Source organism: Asparagus officinalis, chromosome 1, assembly GCF_001876935.1.
Source record: "Asparagus officinalis chromosome 1, Aspof.V1, whole genome shotgun sequence".
Lineage (NCBI taxonomy): Eukaryota > Viridiplantae > Streptophyta > Magnoliopsida > Asparagales > Asparagaceae > Asparagus > Asparagus officinalis.
This window is the reverse complement of record NC_033794.1, coordinates 130,660,977-130,673,353: the sequence shown is the minus strand read 5'-3', so window position 1 is coordinate 130,673,353 and position 12,377 is coordinate 130,660,977. Positions and strand designations below refer to the sequence as shown.

At 36.2% G+C, this 12,377-nt stretch overlaps 1 protein-coding gene across 1 annotated transcript; it reads left to right on the top strand.

The window, feature by feature from the left end:
* LOC109821234 lies at positions 23–2,139 on the top strand. Its single transcript, XM_020387437.1, has 2 exons — positions 23–227; positions 1,769–2,139. Exons 1-2 carry the CDS (start codon positions 81–83, stop codon positions 1,937–1,939), a joined length of 318 nt encoding a protein of 105 aa, XP_020243026.1. The 5' UTR covers positions 23–80; the 3' UTR covers positions 1,940–2,139.

Here is a 12,377-nt window from a genome sequence, read left to right as displayed (position 1 = left end):
TTTACAAAATATGAAGAGAAAAGACATGGCAAGGCGGAAGATTTTCAGTGTCAACCACTCCTGGTGTATCATACAAAGAAATGGCTAACCATTGTGAGAAACTTATAGTGGGAAAACAGCAGAAGATGTCTTCGTTCATGTGCGTCCCAGACCAGGAAGACGTATCTCTTACTGGAACAAGTGAAACAACACAGCCTTCATCCATGATTGAAAACCAGGTTCAAAAGGTACAAAACTCTACAATTATTGCACGGCATGGCTAGAATCTTGGAGAACAAAAAGAGCATGTTCCTCAGCATACAAATTTCTTCATTTTTTTGGATAAATAATTCAAAAAAGGGACTATCGGAAATTGATGTCATCTCTGAGACCAGTTACGAATTCCAAATACCGGAATAAGTCCGCAACGTTTATGAGTTTGGCCTTCAGGAACTATTTAAACAATTTGAAGTTTTGATTGTAGTGCAGGGTAAGAAATATATATAAATAGATTTGTTCAAGATAACGTTTGAGTAGCTTACTATAGCTCATATACAGACTGATTGTGTACAAAAGCGGGAAAGTACTATGAATAAACTACCAAGTACTGTGAATAAAATAAAATGAACAGTGACAAACTAGTGTCTGGTTGTTGGGAACTTGTACAGGTCATACCTCTTATAATCTAGGTGATTTCCCTGCTAGCAATTAGTTTGCATAATTCTGCAAATAAAATACAAGTCTTGTGGGTTAAACATATGCATCGAATAAATCGAGAACAACAAACTAATTCATGCTTTTCTTTCACCATTAATTCGTGAATTATGTGACTCAGGGTGTAAGTTGTAACTATACATGTGCATATTTGCCTTAGGAAAAACAATACATTCTTGTTTATGCTGGTACTCACATGCACATATACCCTACGTACATAGACATGCACATGGTGAAATACATACAAAAGCACCTGTGTGTGTGCGCGTGTGCGTGCCCATGCACATTTATGCAAAAATGCATATATAAACATGCATAAACATAAGTGTACGACATGCACACACCCAAATGTGTCATGTGTGTGTATAGAGAGAGGAGTTCCTACCATCTAGATTTAGTGAGAGTAAAATCAAAATAAAGATATACTCCATTTAAGTTGGGTTAATACTTATTTAGAAAGTCTAAAGGACAAAATTACATTCTTTTGTATTTTCTTGCCTTTGCAAGTATGCACAAAAAATGAATGGTCTAAGGACCTTATAAACCTAATGAAAGCTGGTGCCTGCAGATTTCATAACGTCTGGATCATGATAAAATATTTGGAATATCAGTATGCATGTCTAGAACCATAGATATAAGCACCATGCTACCTCTGATGTTGATCTTTTGACGCATAGGTAAGAGACTCATAATTATGTGCATGAATTTTCAGTTTTAAGTATTGAATTTGAATGGAAATAATTTTCTTTCAAATTCTTCCAGTGAGGAGTTAAGTTGACATGATTGTATATATGAGCATGTTTGTGCATGTTCTGTGTGTGCATCCCCCCCCATCCCCCCCACCCCCCGGGCCAAAAAAAAAACCCAAACCACCCAAAAAAAAAACCAAAAAAAAAAAGAAAGGCTTTATAAATCATTGTTTAGAGGTTTAGCATAACTTTGAAAATTCAAGTTTTTTTTCCACGTGAAAGCCTCTCAAGGAGGAGGTGTTTTATGAAATTTACCCCATTTCTTCATTATCATATTGAAAATGGAGGATTTATCTAAGCTCTGTGACATACCTGTAAAATTGCAGGGTGTAAATCCATTTGCCGATCACTACTTCACTGGGAGCCAGAACCAAAACCCGCAACCCACTGGTAATATGATGACAATGTGTGCAACGGAATACCAGTACGAAGCCCAATGCATTCGACTCCCTGCCTCAAACCCATTCGACAACTTCCTCAGAGCTGCAGGCTGTTAACCAATTTTGATAGTGAAGGAAACAAGGGAGATCCCTTTTTCTATATGTATCATTATGTACTCTCTTTTTTTTTATGGCCAAAAGGGTAATTATTAGATAGCATTCATCTGGCTCAGCCCTCTGTATGGACTTCTTTTCTTCAGATCATTTTACTGTTGTCTACTTTGCATTTCTTCAATCTATTTGGTTATACTTGTATATGTACGCCAGTATATTAGCTTATTAGCTGAATTGATCATAGTTTTGAGCTTATGATCCTTCAAATGGTTATCAGCCTGCTGTTATAATTTTGGGCTAGTGATCATTGAATCTGGGACATCATTATTCCTAGTGCTAATATTTCGCCCTCTGTTTATAGTAAGCAATTTTATTTGCTTTAATGTGTGTGAAGAATATTACTCAATTGTTTAGACATTGGGAAATTTTGAGAAAAGTAAAGGGTAAATTACACTAAACCCCCAAGAACTTTCAGCGTTTTCCAGTTAATTAAAACCCCGATAGATCTGCAAATTGCAGTAAACCTCCGATACTCCTGCATTTTGCGGAAAATCGCCAATAAGTTTTTGAGTTTTGTGGATAACCCCCCATAAATTAGAACCAAACAACAACTTAACAAGGCATTTTGAAATTTATTGGGGGGTTTTGTGTAATTTGCCCAAAAGAAACTGGGGGCTTTCTTCAAAAGTTATCCAGTGTCTTGTGCGACTATGAAACTTCTTGGGGGTTTACTCTAGAAGGCTGAAAGTTCATGGGAGTGTAATTAAAATCACGTGATTATAATCCCGTCAGGTCAGGGGATGTCATGGGCTTTGTGGGGCGCGCTCAAGTAATGCCCTGCTATTGGACTCGTTGGAGGATAGGCCTAAAAGGCCTCCCTACTATTGGGCTTGGACCAGCCCAATAAGAATAGTGATATCTCTGTCTCTACCCTCTCTCTGTACTCGGAGTGGTTGGTAGACTTCTTGAACTTCATTGAGTTTGAGAAAATCAGTTCTACGAATTTCCTCGTTGAATAATCTTGTCTATTCAATTTTGATTATGTTAGCAGGAAGATTTTTTTTTTTATTTATTTATTTATTTATTTATTATTATTATTTTATTTTTTTTTTGTGGAATGTGTCCTAAAAGGAGTTCCCTTTATGTGAGAGAAACCCTAAATGGAAATGAAGGAGTCAAATATTATGTGAAGTGAAATGAATGCGTGTGTAGGATGGAACTATAAGATGATAAGAAACCCTAATTTGATTCCACACCCATCGACAAAGTGCATTCTGAATCTCTAGCAGATTGCCGTCAAAGCGATGTAATAGCCCTAATTTCGAGATTGCCTTAAACTTGGATATGATCAGATGTATGGAAAGTTGATTTCATAAGGTTAATTGCTTGATTTTAGGCATTGATACTTGCTGGCATGCATCATAAGGAGAAGCACTTGCATCATTTGGTTGAGTTATGACTTGATCATATGACGATATATTGCAGCGTATACAAGGAGAAGCGTTTTGTGTGTAACGGAGTTATAACATTTAACGGAGTTACGACTTGATCATCATATGCCGATGCATAGACGTAGAGGCCCATGCAAATTTCTAGTTTGTTTTAGGTCTTAAACTCTATGTAATCACAGCATTATAAATACCAGTTATATACTCTTTCCTATTAACAAACTACATCTATAAACATTTGTAAGAGTACGCAGGGTTAGATTGCAAAACCTCGAACATTTTTTTTGGAGAAAATTTAGCTATCTCACTATTACAAGTGCGGAGTGTGGATAGGTATGTGTGTAAGCCAAATCCCTAATTAAGCGCAACCTCTAACGGCCCATGAAACTTGGCAGCATCCAACATGACCCAAGGCCCAGTTCTCGATGACCACAAGCATTCAGCCTCACTTTTCTCCGCGATAAAAGCTCGGAAGATACAAATTAGTTGGACTGCGCATCGTGCTACCTTGGATTAAAAGAATTATTTAGTAGTAGCATAGCATGAATTAAAAAGATCGTTCTCAACGCATTTCTGAGATTTTTCAAAGTATTTATGATGTGCCTCATATACATAGATTATAGAGTTATTGATCCGAGTGCTGCTACGGGGACCCAAAATATGGGACCAAGGGAGGGGACAGGTGAGGTGTCTCCTCCCTATTGCATAATGAGTTGGCATGAGTTGACATGGCCAACTCATTATGCAATAGGGATGTGACACCTCACCTGTCCTCTCCTTTGGTCCCATATTTTGGGTCCTTAAATCATTTTCCTATTGATCCATACATAGATTATTAATGTATTCGTTGTTGGGAAAAATTGGGGTCCGATAGAGTAGGATCGCAGCTAAAGTTACTGCAAAAAAGATAAATTGGATACACATATTTTTACGTGAAAACCCCCTAAAAATTTTGGGATAAAAAACACGGGTAAGAATTGAAGCATCAACTATAAGAAAATTTTAGGAGTTACAATCTCTTTTTACAAAGAGAAACTCTCTATTTTTCTCTCACTTCTATATATGTGGAGATTGGATTTTGTTATTGTTTTAAACACATAACATTTTGAGCCTATTTATAGGCATATGAATCAATTTTTTATATTTTCTTTACTTCGTTTCTCAAATGGTGCCAAACCCATTTTAAAAAAACGGTGCCTAATATTTGGTAGTTGTCGCTTTCAACAATCTCTCACTTGAAGATTTGATTGAGTATCAATCATATCTTCACACCATTTTTCTATTTTACCATTTTCATGTTGCTTACGTCTCCGTCAGAACACAAGAGGACCGATACAAAAAAAACTTGTTAGTGCTGACTGTCTTTGTCAAAAAACCTGTTAGGTTGTCTTTGGTGTAAATTTTCTACATATCTGTTGTTCCTTCTTCCACTTTCTCAAGAATGAAGTGGTACTGGACTCGAATGTGTTTCGTCTTTGAATAAAAACTAGATTTTTTTTAACCAAATGCAAAGGATTCTAACTGTCACAAAATAGAAAAATCTTCTTTTGATCATGCTCGAGTTCCTCCAGTATCATTTTTAACCATATTGAATATTTACTAATTTGTGTAGATGTAACATATTCTGCTTCTATTGTTGATGTAGCCACAACTGACTGTAGTTTTGAAACCAAGCTTATAGCCCCGCCAGCAAGTACAAATACATGCATGTGGTAGATTTGCTATTATCACGATCACTTGAATAATCAGAATCAATATATCCATTGACAATAAAGTTTGATCCCCTATAACATAATGCAATATCTGAGGTCTCCTTGATGTACCTTAGGATCCTCTTTACAGCATCCCAATGCTCTTTATCAGGATTCGCCATGTATCGACTAACTACTCCCACTACTTGTGTAATGTCTGGTCTTATACAAATCATAGCGAACGTTAAACTTCCTACCACTAATGCATACCGTACTCGAGACATCTACATACTCTCTTATTCATTGTTAGGACTCATACTGGAGGATAACTTAAAATTAACTCAAGTGGGGTAGAAATTGACTTACAATCTTACATGTTGAAGTACCACAAGATTTTCTTTAAATAATTCTTTTGAGAAAGCTAAATCTTCATATTAATTCTGTCTTGGTAAATTTACATCCCTAGAATCTTGTTTACAGATCTTAAATCCTTCATTTTAAATTTACTAGCCAATTGTGTCTTCAATTCTTTGATACAATCTTTGTTGAGGGCTGCAACTAACACGTCCTCAACATACAACAATAAAATAACAAAGTTATTTTTACCGAACCTCTTAAAATATGCATAAGGATCTGAATTAAGTTTGTTGTATCCAAGATTCATGATGAATGAATCAAATCTCTTGTACCAACACCTCGACGACTGCTTTAAATCGTACAGAGATTTGTTTAACATGCAAATCAAGTTCTCCTTTTTTTTCTTCAAAACATTTTGGCTGGAGCATGTAAATTTATCCTTTAAGATCTACATGAAGAAATATTGTTTTCACATTTAGCTGTTCTAGATGTAAGTCAAATATAACGCTCATAGCGAGGACTATTCAGACTGTTGTAAGTCAAACTACAAGATAATATTTCATTAAAGTCAATATATTTCTGAGCATATCCTTTTATCACCAATCTATCATGATCTCTACTTGATCATTTTTATTTCGCTTGATCTTATAGACCCATTTATTTTTAATGGTCTTTCTTCCTTGGGATAGTGACACAAGTATCCAAGTTTTATTCTTATGGAGAGCTTCGATTTCTTCCTGCATTGCTGCTATCCACAAAGATGCATATGTGCTATTTATAGCTTCATGAAAAAGTTAATGGCTCTCCATCCTTTGGATGAAGATAGTATGCAATGTTACTTTCCGTAATATACTCTGATGTCAAGTCGGTGGACTTCTCTCACGAGTTGATCTTCGAACTTCTAGAGCCTCGGACTCGACTATTTCTTATACATCATGCTCATGTGTTGCTTTAAAATAATTTAGATTATTTTCTATCTAAGCAGCAACAGTTTCTATGTCCTTTGAATTGCTTTCTTTTTCTTCTCTTTGTAATTGGTTCTTTATAAAGATAATATCTGTGCTGATAATAAACTTGTGGGCAGTGAGATACTCCTTTATTCCATCAGTATACCCTAAGAATATATATTTCCTAAATTTTAAATCTAGCTTTATAATTTCTTCGACATTGTACATTATGTACACTAGACTTTTAAATATATAGAGATTTGAATAATCAGCTGGCTTGTCAGTCCACATCTCCTTCGATGTCTTTAACTATGTTGCGATTAATGGAGATTAGTTCACTACATAACATGCAATTTTTATTGTTTCTGCCTAAAAGACTTTATTCAGATTTACAGTTACCAACATTGCTCTTATTCTTTCCAACATAGTTTTGTTCATCCGCTCCGCTACTCCATTTTATTGAAGAGTATATGCAGCATTGAATTGTCTTTTAATACCTTTTTGCTTGTAAAATATAAGAAATTCACTGTTTGTGTATTCTCCTCTATTATTTATCCTCAAGCATTTTATCTTCTTTCCAGATTTAAGCTTGACCCATGTTTTATAAGTTTTAATGAATGAGAAACACATCTGCCTTCTTCTTGATAGGGTACACCGAATATCTTATGGAGTAATCATCAATAAAGGACACAAAGTATTTTACTCCACTCATGAATGTAGCTAGTGCTTGCCATACATCAGAATGAACAAGTTCCAGAATAGTCTTACTTTTAGAACTCAATGTGTTAAACTTTAGTCGATGCTGCTTACTTATAACACAATGTTCGCAAAAAGAAAGATCTACCAATTTGAGCCCAAGACGCAACTTCTGATCGAAGAGAATCTTTAAGCCCCTTTCTAACATGTGGCCTAGTTTACTACGCCACATCATGGTTTGTTCTTCTCCATGGCTAGTTGATGTCACACATGAATTAGCTTCCTACAGGATTTCTCCCTTGAGCATGTATAGATTTGCAGCTATCTTTTTTCTCTTTATCATAACAAGCGCTCCTATAATAATTTTTATTATCCTATTTTCTATATGGGTCTTGCATCCAAGCTCATCCACTTGTCCTAAAGAAAATAGATTTTTCTTTACACCTTTCACATGTCGTACATCTTTAATGGTGTATATTGTACCATTAAATATTTTAATTTTGATAGTTCCAATACCAAAATTTTTTAAGGCATGATCCTTGTCCATAAATATAGATCTCACTGAGTTAGGTTCATATTTGTGAAACTCTTCTCTCCGGGAGGTCACATGCCAAGAGGCTGCTGAATCTAGAAGCAAAATATCAGTAAACCTCTTTCTACCTTCATCAATAGTGGTTGCTCCATTGTATAAAATTTTACCATCGTTTGATGTGCTTACGACGCAACCTTGAGATGTTGATAGCTCTAAAAACTTTTTATCACTACTCTTCTTATTGTGTCAACACTCCGATTTCATTTGCCCCCTTTGGCCACACTTATAGCATTTGATATTCTTTTTACTTCTTAATTTTGAACTACTATGGGTATGACTCCCACTAGAGGCACATTCCGTTGATCTTCCTCTCGTCACCGATAAGTCCTCTGGTTATTACGAACTTGCATGCCTGTCTTTCTTGTTCTTGCGCCGATTTTCTTCCTCCAGAACGGTTACTGTAATGTCGTCGAAGACTAGATAGTCCGTAAGGATGTTGTTTGTTAAATTGATGATGAGTTGATCATACGAATCAGGTAGACTTTAAAGTAGAAGCGTTGCACGTTCATATATTCACACCGATTGTATACTCCAACATTATGAGTTGGGAGAATAGTGTGTTTAAGATGTTGATGTGGGTGATCATCGATGTAGATTCCATCATCCTCATAGTGTAAAGTCTCCTTTTTAAGAAGATTTTGTTATGCAAGGATTTGACCTCATATAACATTGTTAGAGTATCACAGATCTCGTTTGTTGTTTTCTTCTCCTCTATACTTGACAATATCCTATTTGCTAATGCGAGATGAGATTAGCAATAGCATTCTCGTCTATCTCATTCCACTTCTTAACATCTGTGATGTCTTCCAGCCTTGCACCGGTGACCGTTAGACAATTATTTTTTTTTTTCAAAATAGCATTTATCTTCAACCTCTGTAGTGAGAAATTACTCCCGTTGAACTTCTCAATCTCGAACTTCGCCGTCATTACTTTTACCTTGAACGATAACTTCTACTATTTCACATGAACAATGACCGCATTTGTGAACAGTAATCATACTTGTGAATAATATTGTATCCGTGAATAGTGCCTAGTGCGTCAAATGGATAATCTAACTTATTTTCTGATGTGAAGGATCCATTTTTAGTGGCAGCCACAAAGCATACGATAAGTATATACACGCACCCTAAGGCAAACTCTGATTCTACTTGTTGAGAAAAATCAGGGTCTGAAAGAGCATGATCGCGTTAAAGTTAGTACAAAAATAATAAATTGGACACACAGATTTTTACGTGGAAAACCCCTAAATAAATTTGGGGTAAAAAACACATGCAAGAATAGAAGAATCAACTACGTGGAAAATTGAGGAGTTACAATCTCTGTTTACGAGGAGAAACTCTCTCTACTTTTCTCTCACTTCTATATATATGTGGAGATTGGATTTTGTTATTGTTTAAAACACAGAACATTTTGAGCCTATTTATAGGAAACAGAATCAATTTTTTATATTTTCTTTACTTCGTTTTTTAAACGGTGCCAGAACCACTTTAAAAAACGGTGCTTAACATCTGGTGCTTGTCGCTTTTAAGTGTATTTGTATTGCTATTGTAATAAAAGATCTGACTTCGCATCACATTGAATGGCACAAAGCGGGTGCGACTGTTCATTGTGTGCTTATATGGGGAATTTTTTTTTTTTTTTTTGAATAAATAATAAAAGAGCTTCAGTATCTACAAAAGAGTCACGCTAAAGTTTGAAAAGAATTTAATTTAACGGAGTCCATTATTATTATTTTATTACAATCAATGTCTAATGCGTAACGGAGATTGACGAGGAAAGACAGCACAATACTCTTTCAGATAACAACCCCCAAAAACCAACTTGAATTTGGAATTATCGGTTGCTATCAAATCACCACCACAGTGATTGCACAATGAACGATGACTAAAATTTTGAGGTATTTGCATGAAATTGTTGCATGAACATGGAAGTGATTAGTGATATGATTAGATGCATGCAAGCAAAAGGTTGCAAACAAGGATAGTGATATGACTGGCACTACGGGCACACTCTCAATCACAATTTCAACCACACCTTCTCTCTCATTTGCTACACTGTACCGGGTCCCATATGGGATTTTAAATTAAAATCCCATGTGGGATCCGATGCACTGTAGCAAATAAAAGAGAGGATGTGGTTGGAGTTGTGCCCGAGGGTGTGCCCCTATCATTTCTCTAGTGATATATACTTCCGACCTTGTATTTGTAAACCCTGACACGTGTCATGTTTTGATTGGGCGAGATGCAATTATTCAATGATGAATAGATGATGAGAGTTTTTTAATTTTGTTTATTTTCCCATTGACCGATACAATCCGCTGCGTCCCATCTGGTGATTCATTTATGAGAATGGTCCAATATTTCATAGAGTACAGCAATTTTCTTGTGGATGCAAATCCCTTATCCATGTTGGATGAAGGAAAATTTTTATTACAGTAAAAGCAGCGGTTTTTTTATTGTGGTAGAACCGTAGAATTCTTCAAACCTTGCTCTCAGCATATACATATTTTCGGGGTTTTTTTTAATAGCATACCTTACATGTTTCGTATTTAGAAATTAGTCCCTCGAATCATTGAAATCTCTGTTATAAATCTCTCAATTCTTAAGTTGTTTTAAAATTAGTCTCATTAATCAATCAAGAGTAGAAGTAACGATACTGAGAGATTATTTGAAATGGCTTATATATGAGAAAAACATTATAAGTATATTTGTCTATTTCAAACTTTGGAGGAATCTCATCAGAAAGTCATATAGGGAGCAAGAGAAACATTATAAGCATCTCAATATAAATTTTAGTATTAATGGTTCCACCGATATGTTTGATAGACTTTTTTGCTAACGAGTGTTTTTAGGGCAACGGTTAAAGAGGAGATAGATAAAAACATGTGAGGGGGAAGAGAGATAGTGTGTGAACGCAAAATAAGTGCGCATCCTCATCTCTTTCGAAGAAATTTTCAAAATAGCCCTAAACCAATTTAAAAAAAAATCGACTCTCTTACGTTTTTATTACAGAAATAGGCTTACTTTCTGGCTAGGTAAGCATCGATCGTGGCCAGAAAGTGGGTCTATTTTTTATAAACGCGTTTCTAATTAGTCAGGGTTGTCAACCCCGACTAATTTGACCAGAAAGTGGGTCTATCACTCTATTCCTTTTAGCCTTGGTTTTAGTAGTAAAATCCTATTTGATATGTATATCAACTCTTTATGTTGATATTTACTAAAAATCATTGAAATTGACTTCCTCTTGGAAAAACTTGAGGCACCGCTTTAAGAACGTCAAATCTCGAGCCAACATGGATATAACTCAGTGCGTGTTTTTTCCCCAGGGGAGGCAACATCAAAGCCTCAAAAGGGTGGTAGGGTCATTTTTTGACGAGTACATGACAATAGGACTCCTTTACACGTGTGCACCGCTGGGGGAGGAAAAGTTGGCACGTGCCACTCTCGAGCTCTGTTGTCTGTTCCTCACCACCAGCTCGAGACAAACTGGGGGCAACACTACTTCTGAGGGTCACTTGATCTTTTCCTTTACAAGCTCCAGACGAAAAATTACAATTCAAATGCTGTCGCTTGTATTACATAAACATTCAGCCAAAAAATTTAAAAAAAAACCAATAAATATTGTTAAAAAGATGATCTCATTATGCTATTTACTCAAATTATATTACGGTTTTTCTATAGTGCCCATGGGCACTCTATAAGAGAAAAGATAGAGAAAAATGAATAGCTCATGGGCCCCCCTGGTTTGGATTAATTTCTGTGCATAATTTATTTCTCTCTATCTTTCTCCTCTCTTATAGAGTGCCCATAAACACTCCATAGAAAAACCGATTATATTAATGTATTATCTATCATAGTAAAAGAAGATTCTCTCATTATAACCAGAAAATTGATTCTCTCCACCAAAGGAAGGTGGTTATAAGATTCAATCATGTTATTTTATACTAGAGAATCCAGCAACGCTCTGACCCAAAAAAACACATTAATATCAATTACTCAATTTGCAGAAATAGCATATTCATTCATAGGAAAAAAAAAATCTTTTTAATTAATTATCATAAACAAGTAATTACAAGTGAAGCACTCAACCATGAAGGGAAAAAAAAAGACCAGCTTTTTTCATTAATTGCCATAATCCAGCTACATCATCTTCAACCTTAAAATCTTTTTTTTTAAAACCCTTAAAAAAAAGTCCCCCATTGAAAGGAGGAAAAGAAAAAAAAAACTCATCTCAACCCACATTTTCTCCCCCCTTTCATGCGGATGGATGGGATGATCGATGCATTGCCAAAACCAACATCTCAAACCTCTCACATTTCCTCCCCCCACAAAAATATACAAAAGAAGAAAAAAAAAAGGTTAGATCCAAAATCATCAACATTCAAACCCTAGTTTTACTTATCAAAGGAGAGAAGCTATCCCTACCGGGTACCAACCCGAGGTCCTTGCACAGACCCGAACCCGGACCCGAACCCGAAAACATCTCCAAGAACCCATCGAGCCCAATCGCCTTGAACCTCTCCTCGTCCTTCTGCAACGCCTTGATCGCCCACGCGAAGAAGTCCACGTCGCACGTGATCACGAGCCCGCCGGCCGGCTGAAACCCTAGCTCCTCCTCCGCCATCTCCAGCAGCGATGCGAATACCGGGAAGTTCATGAACCTCGCCGGAATCACGAACCTCCGCCGGTCCGGGCCCACGTACACAGCCAG

Coding starts and splice junctions, on each gene's coding strand:
- LOC109821234 (XM_020387437.1), top strand. CDS start 81: ATGGCTAACCATTGTGAGAAACTTATAGTGGGAAAACAGCAGAAGATG. Junction 228..1,768: donor TTGAAAACCAGGTTCAAAAG/GTACAAAACTCT, acceptor GTAAAATTGCAG/GGTGTAAATCCATTTGCCGA.